At 38.9% G+C, this 26,296-nt stretch overlaps 1 protein-coding gene across 3 annotated transcripts in view; it reads left to right on the forward strand.

Annotated features, from left to right (window-relative positions):
- Positions 1–26,296, forward strand: part of MLLT10 (MLLT10 histone lysine methyltransferase DOT1L cofactor) — a 125,098-nt gene that overhangs the window by 41,050 nt on the left and 57,752 nt on the right. For all 3 annotated transcript variants that reach the window (XM_032236991.1, XM_032236990.1, XM_032236992.1), the window contains exons 5-6: positions 6,673–6,776; positions 7,104–7,197. In XM_032236991.1, coding sequence (XP_032092882.1) covers positions 6,673–6,776; positions 7,104–7,197 — 198 coding nt within the window. The remainder of the gene's footprint in view (positions 1–6,672; positions 6,777–7,103; positions 7,198–26,296) is intronic.

A 26,296-nucleotide genomic window follows, 5' to 3' on the forward strand; every position in this document is an offset into this window, starting at 1 on the left:
GCTAGAAAAGAAAAAAGGGCATTCTTACTATTAAAAATTACTGCATTGAATCAATCCTATTAAGTCAAATGAATGGCATAGAATTTTAATTTTAGAAGAAGATCACTATCATATTATATGAGGTCACTGCTAATAGTTGTCCATAGTCTAGACATAGTAAAACATCATAAGTATGCAACAAGGAAGAATATAGTTAATACAACTTGAGCATGTGATTTAATTACATTATAAACATGTAAGTGCTATACTGTACATAGTATATTCACTAGGAATTTAATACTTGTGAGTGGATAATATTTTTAAAAGGTATCTGGAAAAATCCTGTTTTATAGGTGTATGTTAATTTTTATTCTTCTTTAAGTTAATAATACAAGAAAGTTAAATTCTGATTTGAACAACATAGAAGAAGCAATGATAATCATCAGTTTAAGGGGCTGAGAAAGGAGATTAAGTTTAGGAAAGAAAAGCTTATTCATGGAAACTATTCATAATAGTTTATTTTTTATTATTATTTTGCTTTTTAAAATATTTTTTTATTTTTTTAACACAAATAATACTAACAGTACATATACAACTTAATACAAAAAAAGAAAAACAAAATAAAAAGGGGAAAAACATATTACAGGGCTCTCCCACCCCCTATTCCTTAGATATACAATATATTCCAATTGTGCCCTTATACTCGCCAAAACAACATATATTCTTGAGTAGGTTTATTCAATTGTCTTCCACTAACACTGATTTTATAAAATCCCCCCAATATTTCATTATAATTATTTACTTTAATCATCCCTTTTTAAAGTTTAATTTCTGTTGTTAATTTATCATTTGTTGCCAGACTTCAAATTTCATTATACCACCCCTTTCCCTGAATATTCATAATAATTTATGATATTCTAAAATTATTACTAATTTTACCTGGAATTTTAGGCTTCATTATTAGCTTTTTAAGAAAAATGTTAGCATTTTAACATGACCTCATGTCTTCCTTATGGTTTGAGAAACCATATTTTCTTTTTAACGAAACCTATTCTTTTTAAAAAAAATTGTACTTGTGAACAATAGACTATTCATTTATAAACCAAACAACAGGGAACTTATTCTGGAGTCCCTGAGTGTTGCAGCTATCAAAGAAATAATCTAAAATGGGGAAAGGGAAAATGCAGCAATTGTTAAGGGTGTTTATATTTTCTCACATCTAATGGGTGTCTTATTGTTGTTGTATATTGCATCACATATACTGAATGTATGTATTATTTGTTTCTGTGTCCTACAATTTTTTTTAAAAAACACTTCACTTTGAAGTATTTATATTATTGGGATGGAAGGGGGGGGGGGGGGGGGAAAGCCACACTGCAAAATGAGTATCTTCAAGGAACAAGTTCTTATCAGCTCCATGCCAACCTGAGTGCTTGAGTTTTAAAGATAACACTAAGAGGTGGCAACAATACAGGTAGCCCTTGACTAACAGCCATTTGTTTAGTGATGGTTTGAAGTTACAACAGTATTAAAAATATGACTTTCACACTTAATAACCATTGCAGCACTCCCATGGTCACATGATCAACATTAACAACTGTCTTAGCAACACAAATTTTGGCCTCAATTGTGGCTGTAAATCAAAAACTACCTGTAATAAGAGATAGCTATTCCCTTCGTGCCTTAGTTATGAATCACTTCATAGAGATTTGATGGTCTTTTGTGATAAATGGGATGCTATATTGTATGCTTTCTTGGTCTAATCAAAAAAATGCTTATGTTCTTATGAATTGTCCAGTTTTATACCACTAGCAGAGTCATATATGATTGCTCTTACTATGTTACCAATTTATTTCAGAAAGCCTCGTAACAATCCAATTTTTGCATACATTGGGTATTTATCTGTCTACTGTATTACAGTGCATTTTGTGTACAGTGGAACTGTGTCTATGCATCTTAGTTGCTTTTGCATTACATTGAGTTTACAGTATGTAACTTAGGAAATACAGGCAATCCCCAGATTACGAGTGTTTCGAACGTTTGAAGTTATATGATAAGCACCCCATAGTATTTACAAACAAGTCCTGAAACTACTAATGTTGCAGCACCATGGGAGTTGTTTGCCCTTATGAACAACCACAGAGGTTCTGCAACATTCATCCTATCTATTCTCCTCCACTCTGCACTTTGTAAGTCAAAACAGAGGTTCGGAAGGGTGAGTTTGCCTCTTCAAGCCTCCATTTTGGCTAGCAAATTAGTGGGGGAGCTTGCGCACACCAAAACGCATCTGTGGAGGGGCATGTGCGGCTGAGAGACTTGAGAGGAGACAGCTTGTTATATCTTCATATGGTAAGTGACCTGATGCAGCAGGTTGGGGGAGAATTCTGGGGAGCATGAGGTATTTCAGTGGATCGGGGAGGCTTTCAGTGGTCTTAAGAAAGTGGCCTGTTCCATCACTAGGTCCCCCTGGTCTTCCCCACCCTGAAATACCTCATGTGCACTTAACAAACTGCGCATTCAATTAGTGAATGTGTGTGTGAAAGAAGAGAGTAATTATGTTCAAGATATGGGATTCACTCCCACAAATACTCGGGTTATGAATGAATGTAATAGGCAGGCTCCATTGCATTCGTAACACGAGGACTACCTATATTTGTATATGCCGCAAGGAACATAATTACATCTTCCATCTTTTACTACAATACTTCTCAATAGTTACTTGCAAGATCGTAAATGTAGGCCTGCAACTGTCCGAATTCAACTTGTGATATTTGAAAAACTTCCTTATAAATCAGATTTTTTATATCAGAAAAGTAGGCACAAATGTTTATTTACATTTCATAATATAATAAAAATAGATATAGATTAGTCAGATATTATCAAGAAGAATGGAAAGAATGCATTTGACAAATATCTAATTATGGGTTACAATGGAATATTTTTTGAAAAAAAATATATGCTGCCTACTACAATCAGCATTTATTGTTCATGTAATGAAACAATTAATTGAGATGTATATTATTGAGAATTCTAGTATTTGAACAGTACTTTCAAATAGCCTATTACCATCTTTAGAGGATCTTTGAAATTTTCATTTTCAAAGTATTTACATAAGCTACAAATTTATTTATGTTTAATTTATTTGCACCTTTCTGGCCATAGGGCTACTATAGGTGGCTTACAATAATAAAAGGAAGAAAATTAAAGTGTAAACAGAATAGAAATTAAATAATAGAACAATAAAATATACACAACAAGAATATGTCAATATGTTAACCAAGAAGATGGATGATTGGAGATCAGTGGAGTCTGCCATCAATCCAGCAGCCACTTCCAGCTTGGAACTCCACCATTTGGCCCCCAGGCCTCTCAGCAGAGCTAAGATTTTAGGCTCTTGTGGAAGGAGGAGAGCATGTCTTACCTTGGATCTGTTCCAAAGGGCAGGCACTGCAGCTAAGAAGGCTCTTCTGGTTCCCGATAGAGACTAAAGAGAAATAGGTCCTTTCTATTTGCATGAGAAGGATGGGCTTAGTGGGCCAAAGCAGTTTATCAGGACCTATGCTGTTAAGGGCTTTAAAGGTCAGAAGAATACCTTGAACTGCACTAAGAAGCAGACCAAATAAATACATAAAGCACCAGCCTGTATACCCAATAAAACTTTTTTTCCTCCAAAGACAAAATTCATCTGACTTATCTGATGAGCTACAAATATTTTCCTCTATTATTATTTGATGAACTTTAGACATTATACATTGGCATAATAAGATTCTTTTCATGTTTCATCATTGCATTAATGTAGCGTACCATAAGAATAAGTCTGAAGTATAAGGGTTTCTTGTGCACTTACGCATAAGGCAGAAGCTTCATTTGAGATAATTAAAAACTATAAAATATCAAGAATTGATTTTCCAGAATGTAATCTTTTCAGTGATCTTGGGAGATGTATTTATGTTGTTTGAAGTTTTTGTGGAGTCAATAGACAATATATTACACATTCCTGAAGTTTTTATGGAAAAAAAGTTTTCAATATGTAGAATTGACCTCATTTGTGCTTATGCATTTGAAACCACCTACACATCTATGTCTCTGTGCTTGATCCTTGCCTTTTTGGAATACTTCCATATTACTAAAATTAAGAAGTTAACAGAATTATATGAATACTTAAGTTAGGCAAGTTATACCTTTTATTTTACTAATATTAATAATATCAGTTGTGACTTGCTGGGCAGAATTATTTTTGTGTTACATTTGTTCCTGCTGCAATATAGTATTTATTCAGTGAGTCAGTTGAGTTTCATTTGCTATTGAAAATAGAATAAAATAGAATAGAACAGAACAGAGCACAGCACAGCACAGCATTGGTTCCCAATCTTTTCAGCTTGGCACCCAGTCCAGAGCATACATGCCCATTTGTACGAGTAGTACACACGCTCATTCTCCACTTGTGAAAATGGTACTTCATATAGAAGTGGAGGATGCTTGTATTTGTGCCCAAAGCGCTACTTGCATGAGCAGCAGAAACTTGTAATCGCACAAGAAGCTCAAGTTGTGGAAGCAAAATGCGCTTGTGCATGTAGCTCCATTCACAGAAATGAAGTTTTATGCATGAGCAAAAGTGCCCTCCGCTCACAGAGTGGAGCTTTGCCCACAAATGTAAGATACCTCTGCTCACACAAGCGGAGCTTCACACAGGCGCATGTGCTTGCCTGCCACTTGTATGAGTGGAGATTCACGCACAGGCACTTGTCCATTTTTCATGTGGTCTGGTTTCAAATAGGCCACAATCCGATAGTGAGCCATCTCCTGGGACTGGGAACCCTTGATATTATGCAATGCTATGCTATGCTTTATTTGGACAAGTGTGATTAGACACACAAAGAAATTTTCTGTGGTGCAAAAGTTCTCAGTGTACGTGGAAAAACAACAAAGTAATAATGATGATAAAAAAGAGGAAGTAGTAGAAAAGATGGGGATAATAGTAATATAGCCATATTACATGGATAAATATATTTATACATAAGACATTAATTACTGTGGGGATTAGGAGTTCAGCAGAATGATGGCAAGAGGGAAAAAAACTGTCTCTAGGTGTAGTTGTGTTGGCATGCAGTGTTCCAAGGAGAGGAGTTGAAACAGTTTATGTCCAAGATGTGAGGTGTCTGTAGATACTTTCTCATCTCTCCTTCTGACCCATGCAATATACAACTCTCAATGGAAGGCAAGCTGATTGAAGTTATTTTTTCTGCAGTCTTATTTGTTGAAGTCTGTACCTCTCCTGATTGCCGTATCAAACCAGACAGTTATAGAAATATAAATGACAAATTTTATAAATCGTTTGTATAAATGTATCAACAGGTCCTGGGGCAGTCAAAACTTTCTGAGTTAACATAGGAAGAACATTCTTTGTTGTGCCTTTATAATGATGGTTTTAATATTAGGTGTCCATTTCAAATCCAGGGAAATTATAGAACCCCAAAACCTGAAGAAATCTATTGTTGATACTGTGTTATCTAATATAGTAAGACATGATAGAATAGGAGTGCTCCAGTGGTTATGACCGGTACGCCCCGGTACAGGCGTATTGATGCCTGCCAGAAGCACCAGGTACCGTTCTGGTACAGTGCTCTGGAGAGCCTGCCCTCCCTCCGGCCCACGCTCTTTACCAGTATTTGAAGTTTTCGGGGCTTCCGTGCAGGCGCATGGAGTAGGTGCGCGATGCTCTGCTGAGGAGCTGGAGTGCTGCGAAGCATCGCGGGTGGTAACTATGCATGCATGCGCTGTGCATGTGTGCACATGCACTGCACATTCATGTGGTGGGCACCTGGCCCAGTTGCACTGGGGTCCGGAACCCACCACTGGAGTGCTCCTAAAATTCACCCTCATTTCTACAGTTTTAAACATGTTCAGCTCCAGATTGTTCAGGCTGCACTACAGGGCCAGTTCTTCATCAACCTGTCTATATTCAGACTCATCACTGTCTCAAATGAGACCAATGACTGTTGTATCATCTGCAAATTTCAGTACTTGAACAGAGGGATCCTTATAGATGAAGTCATCGATATACAGAGAAAAGAGTTAAGGGATAAGAGTACAAAGCCCTGAAGGTTTCAGATATTCAATGTGATTTTCCTTAGCTTCACCTGCTGCTTTATATCTGTCAGAAAGCTTGTAATCCACTACAAGTAGGGGCAGGCACAGCTAGCTGAATCAGTTTGGAGTGAAGAATTTTTGAAATGATGGTATTGAATGCTGAGATGAACCCTACAAAAAGGATTTGTGCACAGGTCTCTTGGGATTCAAGATGTGGCAGTGCCCCACACCTTGGCATTATCTGCCAATCTATTTGTGTGGTAGGAAAACTACAAGGGGTGTAACAGTGGATCTTTTCAAGGTTTTCATAACTACAGATGTCAGAACAACCTGTCTGAGATTCTGGGACTATATCCTGTAAGTGTGAAAATCTACCATACAATCGATGTATTTGCCAGTGCTGTATGATCAGTAGTAGAAACAGTTTATTGCATGGATACAGAATTGGGAACTCTTACAGAATACTCAGATGGAGGTCACATTCAGTATAAAATAACATGTCTGAAAACAGAAGAACTGTTCAGTGTTACTCTTTTGTTGTCAAGTTTTAAACTGCTTAAAGCAAATTGTATACTAATTACAATATTGTTTTCCCCCCCAAAGACATGTTATATATGTGAAGAGCAAGGCAGAGAAAGCAAAGCAGCCTCAGGTGCTTGCATGACCTGTAATAAACATGGATGTCGCCAAGCTTTCCATGTAACATGGTAAGTAAACAGAAAGGACAATTCTTTTTTCCCCCTGTGCTTTCTTTGTTATCTAGATAAATTTATATGTTGCTACAAATTACCAGAGTTATTCAGACAAGTTACAGATAATGTATTTTACTGTTGCAATATCTCAGGGAAATTTCCTTTTTTTACATTTATTCTCCAAATGTTGATTGCTAAGTTCCTTTTACATATCATATAGATACTTTATTGATTAGTTTTACAGCATAATTCCTCCAAATTAAAAAGTCAGTTAATAACTGTAGTCCAAAATTTTGTTAAGCAACCATGTTTGGTAGCTGACCCTTCATATTTTTTTTTCAGTGCACAGTTTGCAGGACTTCTTTGTGAAGAAGAAGGTAACGGTGCAGACAATGTCCAATACTGTGGTTACTGTAAATACCATTTCAGTAAACTGGTAAGAACTTGTTGAATTCAGCATTGCAGTTCCTACATTTCATAAATACATAATTTAAGGTTTATTAAGATTTATCCCACTTTGTAAGTTTCAATTTACTTTCAATTTATGACATTTTATTTTGGAGATTTTTTTTCTGTAAATCTGAGTATATTGGGGGTTTTCCTCAAAAATCTGACCATACGGTGGTTTTTAAGATTTAAGATTTAATAGGATTTGTATGCTGCCCACTCCCTAGGGACCCTGGGCAGCTCACAACAGGTAAAAACATTTAAAATATTTAAAAAATACAGAATTAAAATCCATACAACATCAATTCCATCAAGTGGGGCTGGAAATTAATCAACAGCCCCAGGCCTGCCGGAACAGCCAGGTCTTGGTCGCTTTACGGAAGGCCAGGAGAGTGGTGAGGGTCCAGATCTCTGCAGGTAGCTCGTTCCACAAGGCCAGTGCAGCTACAGAGAAGGCCCTCCCTTGGGGAGCCACCAGCCAGCATTGTCCAGTCGACGGCACCCGGAGGAGGCCCAACCTGTGTGATCTTATTGGTCGTTGGGAGGTAAATGGCAGGAGGCGGTCTTTCAGGTAGCCAGGTCCAATACCATGTAGGGCTTTAAAAGTAACGACTAGCACCTTGAAGCGGGTCCGGAGACCAATGGGAAGCCAGTGCAGCTCGCAGAGGATAGGTGTAACATGGGTGAACCTAGGTACACCCATTATCGCTCACGCGGCTGTATTCTGGACCAGCTGGAGTCTTCGGACACTCTTCAGGCACAGCCCCATGTAGAGTGCATTACAGTAATCCAGTCTTGAAGTGACGAGGGCGTGGGTGATCATTCGAAGTGCCTCACGGTCCAGATAGAGCCGCAACTGGTGCACCAGGCAAACCTGGGCAAAGCCCCCCCTGGTCACAGCCGACAAATGGTGTTTTAACGTCAGCTGTGGATCCAGGAGGACACCCAGATTGCGGGCCCTCTCCGAGGGGTGAATAATTTCACCCCCCAGGCTAAGGGGTGGAATGTCAGGACCATCCTTGGGAGGCAACATCAATAGCCACTCGGTCTTGTCTGGATTCAGTGCAAACTTGTTCGTTCCCATCCAGACCCTGACAGCCTCCAGGCACTGGCACATCACTTCAACTGCTTCACTGAGTTGGAACGGGGCGGACAGATACAATTGTGTATCGCCCGCATATTGATGATATTTGATCCCGTGCCGGCGTATGAACTCACCCAGCGGCTTCATGTAGATATTGAACAGGAAGGGGGACAGGACCGAACCCTGCGGCACCCCATATTTGAGGAGCCTAGGGGTCGATCTCTGTCCCCCAACCAACACTGACTGCGACCTGTCTGAGAGGTAGGAGGAGAACCACCGTAGGACGGTGCCTCCCACTCCTACCTCCCGCAACCGTCGCAGAAGGATACCATGGTCAATGGTATCGAAGGCCGCTGAGAGGTCAAGAAGCACTAGGATAGAGGAATGACCTCTATACCTGGCCCACCAGAGATCTTCGGTCAGTGTGACCAAAGCAGTTTCGGTGCCGTAACCAGGCCTGGAACCCAACTGAAAGGGATCCAGATAATCTGTTTCATCCAAGGTCTGTCGGAGTTGAAAGGCCACCACCTTCTCAACAACCTTCCCCACGAATGGGAGGTTGGAGACTGGGTGATAGTTGTTCAAAATGGCTGGATCCAGGGAAGGTTTCTTGAGGAGGGGTCACACCACCGCATCCTTTAGGGGGTGCAGGGAGGATCTCTCCCGAAGATAGGTGTTAATAATCCCCTGGAGCCAGCCACACGTCACCTCCCTGCTGGCCGAGACCAGCCAGGAGGGACACGGATCCAGTAAACAGGTGGAGGCGCTCACCGCTCCCATGGCCTTGTCCACTTCCTCAGGAGCGACAAGTTGAAACTCGTTCCATAAAATCCGATCAAGATTAACATTGTATATATCTTGTGTCAGATTCTATGTAACATTAAGGCTTTAAGAGATAACTAACCCTAACCCCAATTGTGTCCTACATTTTAATATGAGGAATATAGCTACATTTGCTTCTACAGAGGTAGCGTGGTATTCAATTGCTTTGAAACTCATCAAACTTGATACTCAACACAATTGATGTGAAAATTTTGTCCTAGCATTGGTACTCAATGCACAAACTAGAATTTGTTGGTGTTGGCTGCCTCATTACATTATTCCTTGTGGGAAAATTTTGTTTGGTACTCTTCATTTTTGGTACTCAATCATGCCTCCCAGAACCAATTAACAATGAGTACTGAGGTACCACCATCAGATGTTTTAATTTGCACTTTTTTCAAATAATATTTAAATTGTCATGACGAGTTCCCATGACTTTGATATTCATTGTTTTATTCTGCCTTTGCTGTGAAAATATGAAAATCTGCTATAAAAGATGAGGAGTTGTTGAAATGCAATGTCCTTAGCATGCAATGTAAAAGTGTTCTAAAGATCTATAATTTAACTAATAGCTTTCTCTTTTAATATGGAATTGGAATGGATTAGGATCTTAGAATGAAACTTTATAAGCATTATATATAGAACTCATGCATTTCTGCTGTATACACAGGTTCTTTTTATTGCAATAGTAAATTAAAAGTTTAAATAATTTGGTATTTCTTATTCCTGGTTTTGAACCTTCTAACATTTCTAATATTTATACATATTGCATCTTTTTTCTTCTACAGCATCCTTTATTTCTAGGTCCATGGTTAATTTTTCTTTCTGAAATCCACTTTATGCCACTGTCATGCCTCTTGATAATCTTTCTATTTCCTTAATTTGGATTTTTTTTCCCCATTTGCCTTGCTGGAAAAAGGTATTTGTTTCAGTTACTATTTGGATCAAACTTTTAATACATTTCATTTAGTACTCTCCTCATCCAATTTGATTGTTATTAACGCTTTAATGTGCATAAATATTGATTATATTCCATCAAATTGGTATCAACTATTAGTAGTAACCACATAGATAGACTTTCTTCTAGAATCAGATGATGCAGCTAGATGATCTTCTCCCAACGTGGACTTCACATCTTCCAGTGGTTCATCAGTTGCCATTGTAAATGAGTCCATCTACCTTAGTACAGTCACTTCTTCTGCTCTTTCCTTCTATCTTTCTCATTATAGATTTATCAAGAGACTAGCCTTCACAAATTGTGTCCAAAATTTAATAATTTGGTCATTTATGCCATGAGTGGGAACTCTAGATTATTTGTTCTATGTTCCCTTTGTTGTTGTTTTTGTCTCCATAGTATTCTCAGGCGTCAACATCAATATTCAAAAGCTTCATCAAAATCCTATCTTATGCTTCCATAGAATGTCAAGGGAATACCATTGCTAGCAAACTGTTGCTAGGTATAGACATGTCATGGTATCTGTATATCTTTTCCATGACCTTCGTTGTTAACCTACCAAGTATTGTCTGGCTCTACGGTTATTTTGAGACTGTAAGTAATAAGACATTCAGCATCTGGATGACAGTCCAATTTGCAGAAGAACTTAGCTTGTATGTACACAATCCAATACGCATAATCACAAGTATATGATTACACATGATAAAATTTGAATTTTACAAATTGCAATTTTCAATATACATTAAGACAATTGAATTTCAAAATTAGATTTTAAAAGTAAAGAAATATCAATAATTTGTGCTACTTCTATGGCACTTCTCTGATAACTGAAAATGCAACTGATTGGGAAGCACAAACTATAAATGTCAAGGAGCACAGAGAAAAAAAATATGGACTAAGATTAAGATGTATTTCAGTGGATTATTTCTGGTTTGTAAAGGATATTAGTTTTCAGTTCGTTGTCTCTAAAAACCTCAAAATAGAGTTCCATTTGGAAAATTCTTGAGCAGAAATAGGTTTGGTGAGAATCATGCTTCCATTCCCACATTGAAAAAAGTATCTCATTCTTAACAAAGGACATACACAAAAGCAAAGGCAAAAAGGCATTATTTTTTAACCATAGCAGAAACATTCATCTCAACCAATATTTATCAAATACTGCTTTGATTTTATTTGATTTTATTTCCTGTCCTTCATCTCTTATCATTTTTTTCTATTTGGTATTATACCTTTTACTATTTCTTTGGATGAATTAAAAATGTACAACAAGTTCAACTGTTCTGGATACATTGCTCTTACTGCTGAGTATTTGCTTTCTCTGTGTCATTTTCAAAAATTTACCAATCAAAGCTATCCATTGAATCATTGAGCTTTCTTTCTTTTGTGAGTATTGCTTCACATAACTGTTACTTCTATAATCAACATAATTTAATGTTTGTCTCAGACCTTGCCAAGAATTTCATCCCAGCTTAAAAAATACCGATTGATTGTTCAGGTACTTACCACTTTTTCTTTGATATGGAGCAATATTAAATAATCACAAATCTTATTCTAGATCCAGCTCCAGCTTTGATCTTTCTATTCTAGATTTTTTATAAGATTATTCACATTGACATTATGATAGGAATATTTAGTCCTCTGGGTCTCCAAACTCTACAAATACCTTAGGTTAATGCTTTCTTTTCATCATATGCATGAAAGTAAAGGTAAGTAGTCACTCTGTTAGATAGCAACAACTGTAGAAAGAAATGTGAAAAGGAAACAGTCATTTCCATTATTAGCTATCAACTAATAATGCTACTGGAATAGCTTTAACCATGGTGCATCAAGGAAATACTTCTTTAGTGGCTGACGTGTAATATATATTTAAATGCGGTGTAACTTCCTTTAGTTGAAGTAATAAAATATAGATGATTTTAGGACATACTTCTAATGATGTATAAATTATTTGGCTTATTTTGAAAAGAATATCTGCAAAAGTTCACATGTGCTTCATTTCTGATGTAATGGCATTTTGAGTGGGGAAAAAATTCTTTAAACTATCACTTTTCAGGTTGCTTCTTTTAACTGATGTCATAGGAGGACTTTATACAAGCTATTCAACTCGACATAAATGGGAAAGATACATATAGGATATTTGTCACTGAATTTCATCTTGGTTTTGGAAAAAAATACCTGTTTGGATGTCTAGAAACTCAGTGAAGGAGAGTCCAGAATGTTATCATACATAATGAGCATCTCATTATTATTCACCAGTAATTCCTCAATTTTAGTTTATAACAATCACATTGATAGCAGATCATAATTAGAGTCTCTGTAAGTTGCAGAACTGTCCAATTTGTAAACTTTATTGGATATGATTCTACTATATATGCAATTCTGGTTGCAGCAGTAGTACACATCATACTTTTCTAGATGAGCTTTCTAGTAAAGGAAATGTTAGTTTTTTTTAATTAGTGCCAGTGGTTTGATTTAATTATTAATTACATTAATGAATATTTTTAATACTGACTTGCCCCTTACATTACTTGTAAACTTGTTCCAGTACTAATATCCTTGACATCATCTATTATACTTTTCTTCCAGTGTCATTTCGGTAGATACAGTCCTGTGAAAAAGAAAGTATATTCTTTTTGAGTTATGTGGTTTTATGTATCAGGATATAATAAAAAGCATCTGGTCCTTAGCAGTTCTTAAAAGTAGATCAATACAATCTCAAATTAACAATAACACATAATATATTACAGTATGTCATCATTAATTTTACAAAAAGAGTAAGTCAAAATGGAGAAGTCATGTTTGAAACATGACATGATATGATTCAGTCAACCATCTTTTAGCTGCAATAACTTGAAATAATTATTTTCTGTATGACTTTATCAGTCTCTCACATCATTGTGGAGGAATTTTGGCTCGCTCTTCTTTACAACATTGCTTCAGTGCATTGAGATTTATGGGCATTTGTTTATGCAGACAAATTCAGTTCCCATCACAGATTTCAATTGGGTTGATGTCTGGACTTTGACTGACCAATTCAAAACACCTTGATTCTTTTCTTTTTTCAGTTACTCTGTTGTTGATTTGCTGGTGTGCTTGGGATCATTGTCCTGTTACAAGATCCAGAGTCAGCCAAGCTTTAGCCGTCAGACATATGGCCTCTAGAATACTTTGATATACTGAGGAATGCATGATCAACTCAATGACTGCAAGGTGCCTAGGTGCTATGGCTGCAAAACAAGCCAAATCATCATCTCTTCACTAGTGTTCCTGATGGTATAAGATGTGTCTGCTGATACACTATGTTGGGTTTTCATCAAACATGGCACTGTGCATTATGGTCAAACATTCCCACTTTTGATCTCATCTGTCCAAAGGATAATGTTCCAGAAATGTAGTGATTTATTCAGATAGCAATAGCAGTTAGACTTATATACCGCTTCATAGGGCTTTCAGCCCTCTCTAAGCGGTTTACAGAGTCAGCATATCACCCCCACAGTCTGGGTCCTCATTTCACCCACCTCAGAAGGATGGAAGGCTGAGTCAACCTTGAGCCGGTGAGATTAGAACCACTGAACTGCAGATAACAGTCAGCTGAAGTGGCCTGCAGTACTGCACCCTAACCACTGCATCACCTCTGCAACTTTACAAACCTAAGCCATCTGCCATGTTCTTTTTTATAAAGAAGAGACATTCTCCTGGCAACTCTTTCAAACAAATTATACTTATTCAGTCTTTTTCCAATTATAATGTCATGAAATTTAACATTTAAGCTGAAAATTGAGTCCTATAGAGTCTGATATGTAACTCTTGGATTTTTTGTTTCTCTAAGCATTGTAGGGTGTGGGCCTGGGCTGAATTTGCTGGGATATCCATTTCCAGGAAGATTGGCAACTGTCTTGAATGTTTTTCATTATTCTAATGTGAATAATGCTCCTCACTCTATAATGATAGACTTTAAATTATTTTCTATATAGATATGTCTACATCATTTGAAAAACTGTAAGAATTCATTATCTAGTCTGAAAATTCAAAAGAGAGTTGCATCTTTTTCTGAGAGTTGGCAAATGGAAATTTATTCAATCACATTATGCCATATTAGCAAATTATCTATGTCAGGGTCAGTAAAGACCATTCCATTAGAGTTATTGCTTTTCTGGAAGAAGAGCTACTTTCTTTTTGGAATAGTTAGCTGATTGTTGTTATACATTTGTATCTGACCCTATTGATTTGATATAATGAGAAGATTGGATGCCCACTATTTTGAACAGTTCTACCTTAGCTTCCTTCTTGATAGGCTTGTCCTACTAGTAACTAGAGTTTCACAATTGAAAAGAACTAATTATTTAAGTTAATCTGTAATTCTTTAGATGACCATCCATATAGTGTTAAAATTCACTCCTTTATACAGTGGTATCTCGGTAGACATCATTAATTGGTTCCAGAAGGTGCGATGACCACTAAAAATGATGAGCCCCACGCAAATCATATGATTAATGACATGATCCTTTGTTTTGACTAGGAATAATTTTCTGTCTGTCCTTTTTCCTATGTTAGTGAGCTTCCCAATATGTCAACTTCTTGCCCACCTTTTGTGGCTGTCCCATTCATTTTGCAGTTACTTTCTCAGCATGGCTGACTTCCTATCCATAATTCCGTAGCTATTCCCCTCTTCCTATTTCAGCTCATTGAGTACTAAGCAAACACTGAGTATTGGGACAACAGTTTTGCATCAAAATGTGTCCAGAATCAAATTTAACAAATTTTGAAGCAGTTGAGTCCTGAGATACCTACTCTAGTTGTTTTCCAGTAATTGTGTATTATGTGCACATTCAGAAACTAAGCAGGGAAAGAAGGAACTATCACTTTAAAGCATGTGATCCAAACCAAACAGAAATAAGAGTCTGCCTGTTGTTGTGTTTTAAGCTTCATAAGCTACTATTTATTTATTTATTTATTTATTTGTTTGTTTGTTTGTCTTGAGGACTCCTGGCGGCTCACAAAAGACAAAGGAAAGGGGGGAACGAGACAAAGACAACATATTAAAAACAAAACCAACATTCACAATTTCTGTGGGAGGTAGATGCTTCTCAGCTCCCCCCAGCCTGTTGGAACAGCCAGGACTTGGTGGCTTTGCGGAAGGCCTGGAGGGTAGTAAGGGTCCGGATCTCAACAGGGAGCTCGGTCCAGAGGGCCGGAGCTGCAACAGAGAAGGCTCTCCCCCGGGGAGTCGCCAGCCGACATTGGCTGGCAGATGGAATCCGGAGGAGACCTAGCCTGTGCGATCTAATTGGTCTGAGAGAGGTAATCGGCAGGAGGCGGTCTCTCAGGTACCCAGGTCCGATGCCATGTAGGGCTTTATAGGTAGCGACCAGCACCTTGAAGCGGATTCGGAGACTAATAGGTAGCCAGTGCAGCTCGCGGAGGATAGGTGTAACGTGGGTGTACCTTGGTGCACCCACAATCGCTCGCGCGGTTGCATTCTGGACTAATTGGAGTCTTCGAACACCCTTCAAGGGCAGCCCCATGTAGAGCGCATTACAATAATCCAGTCTTGAGGTCACAAGGGCGTGAGTGACTGTCTGAAGGGTCTCCCGATCCAGGTAGTGTCGCAATTGGTACACCAGGCGGACCTGGACAAAGGTCCCCCTGGTCACAGCCGACATGGTGTTCTAGAGTCAGCTGTGGGTCCAGGAGGACTCCCAAATTGCGAACCCTCTCTGAGGGGTGTATAATTTCGCCCCCCAGCCTGAGAGATGGAACAGTTAGACAATCTTTGGGAGGGAACATCAGAAGCCACTCGGTCTTGTCTGGATTGAGTGCCAACTTGTTTGCTCCCATCCAGACTCTAACAGCCTCCAGGCACTGGCACATCACCTCTACTGCTTCGCTGAGTTGGCATGGGGCAGACAGATACAGCTGCATATTGGTGATACTTAATCCCGTGCCGGCGTATAATCTCACCCAGTGGCTTCATGTAGATGTTAAATAGGAGGGGGGACAGGACCGAACCCTGCGGCACCCCATACTTGAGGGGCCTTGGGGTTGATCTCTGCCCTCCGACAAACACCGACTGCGACCTGTCCGAGAGGTAGGAGGAGAACCACCGCAAAACGGTGCCTCCCACCCCCACCTCTCGCAACCGTCGCAGAAGGATACCATGGTCGATGGTATCGAAGGCCACCTAGAGGTCAAGAAGCACAAGGATAGAGGGGTGATCCCTATCCCTGGCCCGCCAGAGATCATCGATCAGTGCGACCAAAGCAGTTTCCGTGCTGTAGCCAGGCCTGAAACCCGACTGAAAAGAGTCTAGATAATCGGCTTCATCCAAGGACCGTCGGAGTTGCGAGGCCACCACTTTCTCAACAACCTTCCCTACAAAGGGAAGGTTGGAGACTGGACGATAGTTGCTCAAAACGGATGGGTCCAGAGACGGTTTCTTCAGGAGGGGTCTCACCACCGCATCCTTTAGGCGGGGTGGGAAGATTCCCTCCTGGAGAGAGGTGTTCACAATCGTCTGGATCCAGCCGCGTGTCACCTCCCTGCTGGTCGAGACCAGCCAGGAAGGACATGGGTCCAGTATACAAGTGGAGGCACTCACCGCTCCCATGGCCTTGTCCACTTCATCAGGAGAAGCCCATTGAAACTCAATCCATAAAGCATGCTCAAGACCCTCCCCCGGTACCTCGGCTGGTATCGTGCAATCGGAGTCCAGCTCTGTCCGAATCCGAGCGACTTTATCCGTCAAATACTGAACAAATTCCTCAGCTCTACCCTGTAGAGGGTCACCTGCATCCCTCCCTTTCAAGAGGGAGCGGGTTATCCTAAACAAGGCGGCTAGGCATGATTCGGCGGATGCAATAAGGGCGGCAAAATGCGAACATTTCGCCGCCCGTGTTGCCACGAGATAGGCTCTAATAAAGGCTCTCATCAGTGCTTGGTCTGACTCAGATTTACTGGCCCTCCAGTGGCGCTCTAGGCGTCTCTTTTGGCACTTCATCTCCCGGAGTTCCTCGGTGAACCAAGGAGCCTTCCTGGATCCGCCGCCTCGGAGAGGTCGCAAAAGCGCAATCCGGTTTAGAGCCCCCGTCGCCGCTGTATTCCAAGCAGCGACTAAGGACTCCGCCGGATTGTGGACGATAGTGTCAGGTATTTGTCCAAGCACCGTCTGAAACCCCATTGGGTCCATCAGGCGCCCAGGGCGGAACCACCTAATCGGTTCCTCCTCCCTACAGTGGGGGATTGGCTTCCGAAAGTCAAGCCTCAGCAGGAAGTGATCGGACCATGACAAGGGCAAGGTTTTAATGCCCTTCAACTCTAGATCACATCTCCACTGCTCCGAAAGAAATACAAGGTCAAGCGTGTGACGCGCTGAATGAGTCGAACCTCGAATATACTACTATTTCATATAATTGAGTCTTGATAGATGCTGATCCATAGATTGCAAAGCATGATCACTTTTGCTTCAATTTTGATCGTCTTAGTTATTTTCCCAGTCATTGTTAATTAGAGGACACATGGAAATTATTAGTCCAGTACAAATTCATTAAGCTATAAAATGATAGTCTTATACATAGAAGTCGAACTCTAATAGCAGTGCATCAATACATAGCAAAATAAATATATAATTTTGTATTATTTTAATCAAGTTATGTATAAAAATAACAAAATTGTTTAGACTATTATGTTGGGAGTGATGTGGCTGTAAGACTTAATTAGATAGCTTTTATCTATATTCATTCCATGAATATATATTTTATCTTTTTAGAAAAAGAGCAAATGGTGATTTAATAGGTCATATGATGAAAGTTTAAGTAATTGTCCCTCTCACTCTCAGGATAAGCACCATGAGAAGTGGGGAGGGAAAGTAAGTGTGTCTGTTACCAAACACATCTACTTTATCATTTTAGCACCTTCAAAAGTTTCATCAGGAAGCAATAAATGTGTAAGGGTCTTTGGTTTAAACAATGTGTGAAACAGTTACATTAACACTATGCGTGTTGATTAAAAAATAATGAGAATTAGTGAAAGAGCTCTCTTTTTTGTTCTTTAAATTTAATTTTACTAGTATTCTAATTTCAGTGTGTGGACAAATAGAACAGAACTAAAGCAAGATTTATTGTATACAGTTGATTTCTTGTAAAAAAAATTATGAACTTTTTTATTTCAGGATTTAGGAGCAAAGTAATTAGTAGTATATTTTTCACAGCTGTACCTTACACTTTATAACAACCTTTTTAATACCTATTTCACTTAGCTGAAAAAACCAAGCTGAACATTGTTGATTGATCTTTTAGTGGTGCTAGCATTCTTTCTATATTGCAATTCTAGGATGTTATCCTTTTGTTTTTTTATTTTTTTTTATTTTCATACAAATAACCACATGTATAGTATTACATAACCAACACTATTTTATATTATTCAATATTATGTCTATTTATTTTACCATCAACCCCCCAAAACTATCATTGGCTCTTCTGCTCTCCATACACCATATTTATATCCTATCCATTGCTTTCCTCTCTCCTCCCCCCTACCTCCTTTCTTCCCTCTGTCATGCTTCTCTACTTATCCTTCCTCTCGCTTTCTGTCTTCTCTTTTCACTCCTTCTTTCTCTCCTCCTCCTCCTCCTCCTCCTCCTCCTCCTCCTCCTCCACCACCACCACCACCACCACCACCACCACCACCACCACCACCACCACCACCACCCATCTACCCTGTCTCCTAACCCTCTCTTCTTTCTCTCTTCTCTCTTCCACATTCTTCATTTCATTTGCATGGTGTATTTCAGCATCTGAGGGTGCTCCATTTAATGTTGATAGTGTTAGTAATTTCATTTCAATAAATATATTAATAATTGTAACATATATCCTTTTTTTAAAAAGTATACATATACATATATAGCAGTTATATTTTTAACCATCCATATTCCAAATAGTTTAACTTATATTTAATTATTTTTTCATTATCATATTCAATCATTTAGCAACTCAGTTTAACATGTAAAAGAGCAAATCACATACCTCTCATTTATATTCTCCACATAGTTATTTCTAAATATCAAATTAGTTAGTCATTCATATCAATATATGTGCTTCTGTATACATGTATCTGTATGCTTCCCTTCTTCCTCTCTCCTGTCAATATTTACTTTTTTTCTGCCATATCCTTTCTATTTCTTCCTAGTGAGCCTTTTATCCCAAACTCTAAGCTCCTGCTTTTTCTTTCTACTGGGTATATACTATTCCTTCTCTGACTTTTCCATCACCCACTGCTGCATCATTTGATGTATCCTCTGTTTCCCTATATTCTCTTCCTCTTTTCTCTTATCACTTATTCTCTTTATTCTCTATACCTGTCTGGCTGTTTTCTTTCCTTTCTTCTATAATCCCTTTCCCTTTCTTTATTGGACATATCCCCCCTTTTCAATTTCTCTGTACCACTGTTAAACCCAGTGAAATATTTTGTCTGTTTTTGTTTCTATTGCTTTTTCTGTAGTTCCACTATCTTTCCCTTCTTTTGCCCTCTCTTCTTGTTTCTCCTTAATTTCTAACTTCAAAATTCTATTTAATTTTAATTTTAATGACTCATGTATATTTTTTATAATCTCATGTATTTCTTCAAATTCTCAATTTTTCATAGTGTCCAGTTCAAAAGTTACAGTTAATTATAATTTTAAGTTCCACAGTTTCTTCTTATTTCCCAATTCTGATCCAGGTCCAATATTCCAGTTCAGCTAAAGTGAGGGGAGGGAAAGGGGGCGTGGAAAAAAGACATTCTTCTTTTCTTCCATAGCTGAAAAATCAAACAGTCTGTGTAAATTCAAACCCTCCCTAAATGTTTTACTTTCTTTGTTCTTCCCTCTGGCAAATGGCTCAGTATTCTTTCAATTAGATGATTTTCAGGGGTACAGCTTGGTAGTTTTAAATCCCGGAAAGATAAAATTACGCTTTTTCTTGATTTTTCCCTCTTGTTGTTTTCCACCTCTCATTGATTAGGGTTGCTTAAGATGTGTAAATTAGAACAAGCTAAAACAAAGCCAGTCTTCTTAGTATAGGTATTTTTAGCTTTCCCCCTCCTTCTCCCCACCCCCAGGTTCCCAATTGTCAGTTAATCTCTTTTAAAGACACAATCTTTTCAGATCCAAATTCAATGTTTGTATTTCAGTGGTTCACTTAGTGACTGTGCAAAGTTACAACAGCACTGAAAAAAGTGACTTATGACTATTTTTATACTTATAACCATTGCAGCATCCCCATGGTCCCATGATTTATATTCAGATGCTTGACAACTGATTCACATTTATGATAGTTGCAGTATTCTGGGGTGATGTAATCAGCTTTTGAAACTTGATAAAGTCAATGAGGAAGCCAGACTCACTTAAGCACCGTGTTACTAATTTAACAACTGCAGTGATTTACTTAACAAACTTGGCAACAAAAATCGTAAAATGGGACAAAACTAATTGAACAAATTTCTCATTTACCATTAAATTTTGGGCTCAGTTGTAGTTGCAAGTTGAGAACTACATGTATGTGATCTTTATGACAGCTACTCTTACATTTAGATTGAAAACAGCAGTTCATGAGAAGCATTTTGGCCAGGTCCTGTGATGCTCTCCTAGTGCACTGGCTGCTAGAGAAACAGTTCTATATCAATGATTGCACAAGGGAACCCTCTGTTAATGTTTTGAACTTTGCAGACGGTACAGTGATCATTAACCTCATTCAAGAACGATATGAGTCTACTCCCTTCTTACTATATTCAACAGCACAAAATCAACAGTAGAGTCCTTCAAGTTTCAAATTTCCCAGGATTTGAAATGGACACTCAACATTAGAACCATCAATAAAAAGACACAAAAAAGAATGTTCTTCCTGCATCAACTCAGGACATTCTGACTGTCCCAAGAGCTGTTGATACAATTTTACATAGAATTATTAAGTCTGTTATTTGTATAACTGTCTGGTTTGATATAGCAACCAAACAGGACAGATATAGACTTGGGTGGATAATTAAGACTGTAGAAAGAATAATTACAAGAAGTCTGCCTTCCATAGAACACCTGTTTATTGTGCAGATCAGAAAGTGGCTGAGAAGTTATCTGCAGATTCCTCACATTCTGGGCATAAGCTGCTGAGAAGTTATCTGCAGATTCCTCACATTCTGGGCATAAGCTGTTCCAATTCCTTCCCTTGTAACAATGCTTTGTTTATTCTATGCCAAGACAACTAGTCACAGGGACAATTTTTTCCTTGTGCCATCATGATATTGAACACCTACCGTATATACTCGAGTATAGGCCGACCCGAATATAAGCCGAGGCACCTAATTTTACCACAAAAAACTGGAAAAGTTATTGACTCGAGTATAAGCCTAGGGTGGGAAATGCAGCAGCTACCGGTAAATTTCAAAAATAAAAATAGATACCAATAATGTTTTTGAATATTTATTTCAAAGAAAAACAGTAAACTAGTGGTGTATTCAATGAAATACTTCACTCACCTCATGATGCTGATGTCCCGCTGTGATGATGATGTCCCGCGCAGCCGCGGGAGCGATGTCCCGCCTCCTATGTCACACGGCACAGTGATTCCTATCATTGGATCACTGTACCAGAGGAGGTGGGACATCGCTATGTGGCTGCTTGCCATAACAAGGAGGAGGTGGGACATCGTTGCAGAGCGGCAGGAGGGGGAGGAAGGGGAATCGTAAGACAGCCCTGCATTACATTAGAACGTGAGGAGGGGGAATGGTGCGGTGCGCGCTGCGCGGCAAACTGACACAGAGGGAGGGGAAACTCACAGGGGCACTGGGCCATTCACGAGTGTCACCCAGCGGCATGGCCCCGCCCCTTTTTCTCCTCCATTTCGGGCAAATTTTTCACTGACTCGAGTATAAGCCGAGGCGGCTTTTTTTCAGCCCAAAAAGTGGGCTGAAAAACTAGGCTTATACTCGAGTATATACAGTAATTCTCACACTTCTGTTAAATATCTATATAGCATCCTATATAGTGTGGCTGCAGTATTATTTATCATTATTATACAGTATTTAATTCCTTTTTTAAATTGGAATCATTATTCTTTATGTTGTTTGCATGTACATTGAATGCTTCTATACTGGAGACACATTTTTTACATGTCTAATTGAGACTGAGATGGACTAACTTCATAGTTGTCGACTTACCAGTTTTTCAACTTGATATCCTCTCATAGATTGAACTACATGGACAATGTATTTGCATATTTGCCACTTAAGGTAATTCTCACTTACTGACTACATTTAATGTCCACTCAAAGTTAAAATGATGCAGAAAATACCAGTGAGGACTGTTAGAGAATTAGATATCAACGGAAGGGTCCTTGGAGGTCTAGTCAAATCCCCTGCTCAAGCAGGAAACCATATACCATTTCAGACAAATGGTTGTCCAATCTCTTAAATATTTCCAGTGTTGGAGCATCCACAATTTCTGGATGGAAGTCATTCCACTAATTAATTATATTAACTATCAAAATTTCTCCTTAATTCTAGACACGTTCTCTTCTTGAATAGTTTCCATCTGTTGTTTCTTGTCCTGTGCTTTGGAGAATAGGTTGACTACTCTCTTTTTTGTGGCAGCCCCTTAGAAATTGGAAGACTGCTGTCATGTCACCCTAGTCCTTTTTATTAAACTAGATATACCCAATTCCTATAATCATTCTTTGTGTATTTTAGCCTCTAGTTCTCTAATCTTCTCTCCATTCCTTCTAAAGTCTCAGCATCTTTTTTATATAGTGGCAACCAAATGTGGATGCAGTATTCCAAATGTGGTCTTACAAAGGCATTATAAAGTGGTATTAACACTTCATGTGATCTTGATTCCATCCCTGTGTTAATGAAGCCTGGGACTGTGTTGGCTTTCCTAGCAGCTGCAGCACACTTCTGGCTCATTTAAGTACCATATTTTTCTCACTATAAGATGCACTCCCCGCCCCCTAAAAAGTGGGTGGAAAAGTCCGGGCATCTTATAGAGCGATTGTTACTGAAGTCCTGCCTGCCGGATCCCACCTTCAACTATTTTTGGCCTCCATGCACCTTGTTTTCAGCCTCCGCACCCCATTTTCAGCCCATTCCAGCCAGAGGGGATTGATGTGGTGGAGTTTGGTGGCGGCAGCCCAGAGGGATGCCCGGAGCCGGAAATTGAGCATGCAGAGGCTGAAAATGGGGTGTGCAGAGGCTAAAAACAGGACACGCAGAGGTGGTGAGAGATGGTGGCGATGGGTAGTGGAAATTACCACAGTCAGGAACAGCTGATTGGTAGTATTCTGGGAGGCTGATCCAACCACCAATCAGCTGCTTGTGCTAAATCTGGCTGCCATAACATGCTGAAGCTGGCCAGCTGTTTGTTGCTTGCAGCAAGATGCTAGCCAGATGAATACCAGTGGGTGCTTGGAGGCAGAGGCAATTTTTTTTCTTGTTTTACTCCCCAAAATCTAGGTGCATCTTATGGTCCGGAGCATCTTATAGACCGAACAATAGAGTAATTGTCCATTAGGACTCCCAAGATCCTCTCTCGGTTACTACTGTTGAGCCAGGTTCCACCTATTCCAGTGGTTCTCAACCTTCCTAATGCCGCGACTCTTTAATACAGTTTCTCATGTTGTGGTGACCCCCAATCATAAAATTATTTTATGTTTTCCATATTTTTTTTTGAAAATATGTCTTTTCCGATGATCTTAGGCGACCAATGTGAAAGGATCGTTTGACCCCCAAAGGGGTCCCAACCCACAGGTTGAGAACCACTGACCTATATATGTGCATTTGGTTTTTCTTGCTTAAAAGTAGACCTTTAAACCGATGTTAATGATTTCCTTTTGTGGTGGTGTTGTCCCATACAAAACTGTATCTGCTATACATAATGTATTTATAAAGATTTTCCAATTGTTGAAAGCTGGTTTATTGTTTACTTACATGTTTCAGGTTAACTTTACACAAATTAACTGCAAAAAGAGACTAAAAAATGTCAATCCTTTTTAATAGCACTTGGCAAGTATTTTCTGAAAGTTCTCTATCTCAATGCAAAACATGATATGGTATCTGAGCTTCTCATTAAAAGTGCTAATTTGAAAGAAACGTTAACATCTGCCTAGACATTAGAGGTATATAAATGTCTTGGATTGTGAGGGGTTCCTTCTCAATTTGCTTCTTCACAGTATTGTATATTTTTGGAAATCTTTGGAAATTCAGGTTTTTGTTGGCAAAGTATGTGTTGCCTCTTGGTAGTTTTTTTCCACCCAAATTCCATTCCCATTACAAATCGTAGCTCAGTCTTCCTTGGGAAGAGTTTAAAAAGTTTAAGCAATTGTCTACTGCAAAGTTTATTTCCAAGAGTTCCATTGTAGTCTCTGTCCTATGTTGAAAAATATGTTTTTCCCAGTACCTGTCATAGCTAACAAATACATCCAGGGCTTTCTGTCATCTGAGTCCCAGGATTCTGTGTTTAAGAATGCTAGATGGATATTCAAGAGTGTCAAGGTACTGAGGATTTAATAGCTGCCAGCTGATGTAAAGTTGTAAGCTGTAATCAGTAAGCTAATGCAATGAGGCTGATTCATTGCAGCTATGGTATGCAGCTCTTTAAGCCTCTGGTGGGGCATTCACTATTTTAAGAGAGGAGTTTCTCTCTCTCAGCATGTATTCAGGTCTTTCTTGTGTCTGTAGTGAATGGTATTTTATCTCCTGCATGTGTTTGCCTGTATATATTTGTAGATAAACCACTGTTAATAGTGTAAAGTTCTGTGTGCTGTGTTTGTATTCCTGGGTTTATCATAAAATGCTAGTCACACTTCCAAAACTCAGACAAACAGCTTACATATATCTATTTTGGACTGAAAAAGGTATGGGGGAGGGTTTTCATGGTTCAGTGAACAGCAAGATTTTTGAAATATGTGAGATTATATGAGATTGAAATGGCAATGAGGTTGTCCTATTATGGATGTGTAAAGAGACAAACAGTTTCTAATATACCATTCAGTATTGTATAGAGAGGAACATAAGCTTTTTTTGGGGGGGGAGGGGGAGAATAAAATCTTGAATGTTCTATAACAAATTGCTAGAAAACCAAACAGAGTAGTTGTATTATGGAAAGTAAGATTCTTCTGCCAGGGAAGGCGAAGTGTAGATGAGCAGTTAACCACCAAAGTAGATACCTCGTTTTGGAATCAATTCTTACTTCCTTGAGAACCAAGGCACCAGTTCTGACTTCCACAATAATATTAATCAAATTACCGGTAATACATGGAATTATATTCATATATACACCATAATTTTGTAAGAGTCCCTAGCAGTGCATCCATATCTATGCATTCTGTTTTGGAACACTTAGAAGGGATTTCATGAGGACAGGTCTCCTTACAAATGGCTTAGAAAGACGTAAGTGCCTGGCAAGTTCTCAAATAGAGTGAATGTTTTGGACTCAATCATTTTTTCAGAAGCTCATTGCTGGGATAGATAGAGGGGAATGTCTCCCGTTGGAGCGAGTGCGTTCAGAGAAGCATTGTGAGAGTGGTGTTGGATAACACACAAACCAGTTTACAGAGACGCTACAGTTTAAATGGTGTTTTCTTTCGTGGAAATAGAAGTATCAGAGTCCACCAAACAGTCCAAGTCATACATGGTTAAGACAGTCAGTCATCAACGTCTTTCAGTTCAGGGATAATCCAAATAACAAAGTCCACAATCTTCCGGAAAGTCTGGTACACATAGTTTGCTAGCAGTTGCAAAACTTACAATAGCTCACGCTGATCACTATATGGCACCTCTAACAGCCAGCTTCCAAACACTCAGATCAGCATCTAACAGTGATTCTGGCTCCATCTTATGGCTGATTGAGGAAACAGCAACCAATCACATTTACAGCATGATTTAAAGAAACAGGTATAGCATTGTTACATGATTTATATATTGCCAATCCAACCGTTAGATTATATTCCTAACAGAATGTTAATGCAACAATGAACATATGGTGGGGAGCAGCCACCATATGTTCGTTGTTTTGGTATGGGCTCCATGCAGCATCTGAGAGACCATTCTGCTAATGTGCAGATTCAGTCCTAAGAGAATACTTTTGAAAGGTGCAAATATGAAAGGATTCCTGAAAATTAATGCTTTGGAGAACTGTATTCTCTATGGTATAAAACTACAGAGCACAAATGGATTATCTCCACTTCTCAAACCATGATTTGTCCTGGA

The sequence above is a fragment of the Thamnophis elegans genome, chromosome Z, assembly GCF_009769535.1.
Source record: "Thamnophis elegans isolate rThaEle1 chromosome Z, rThaEle1.pri, whole genome shotgun sequence".
In the NCBI taxonomy this organism is placed as follows: Eukaryota; Metazoa; Chordata; class Lepidosauria; order Squamata; family Colubridae; genus Thamnophis; species Thamnophis elegans.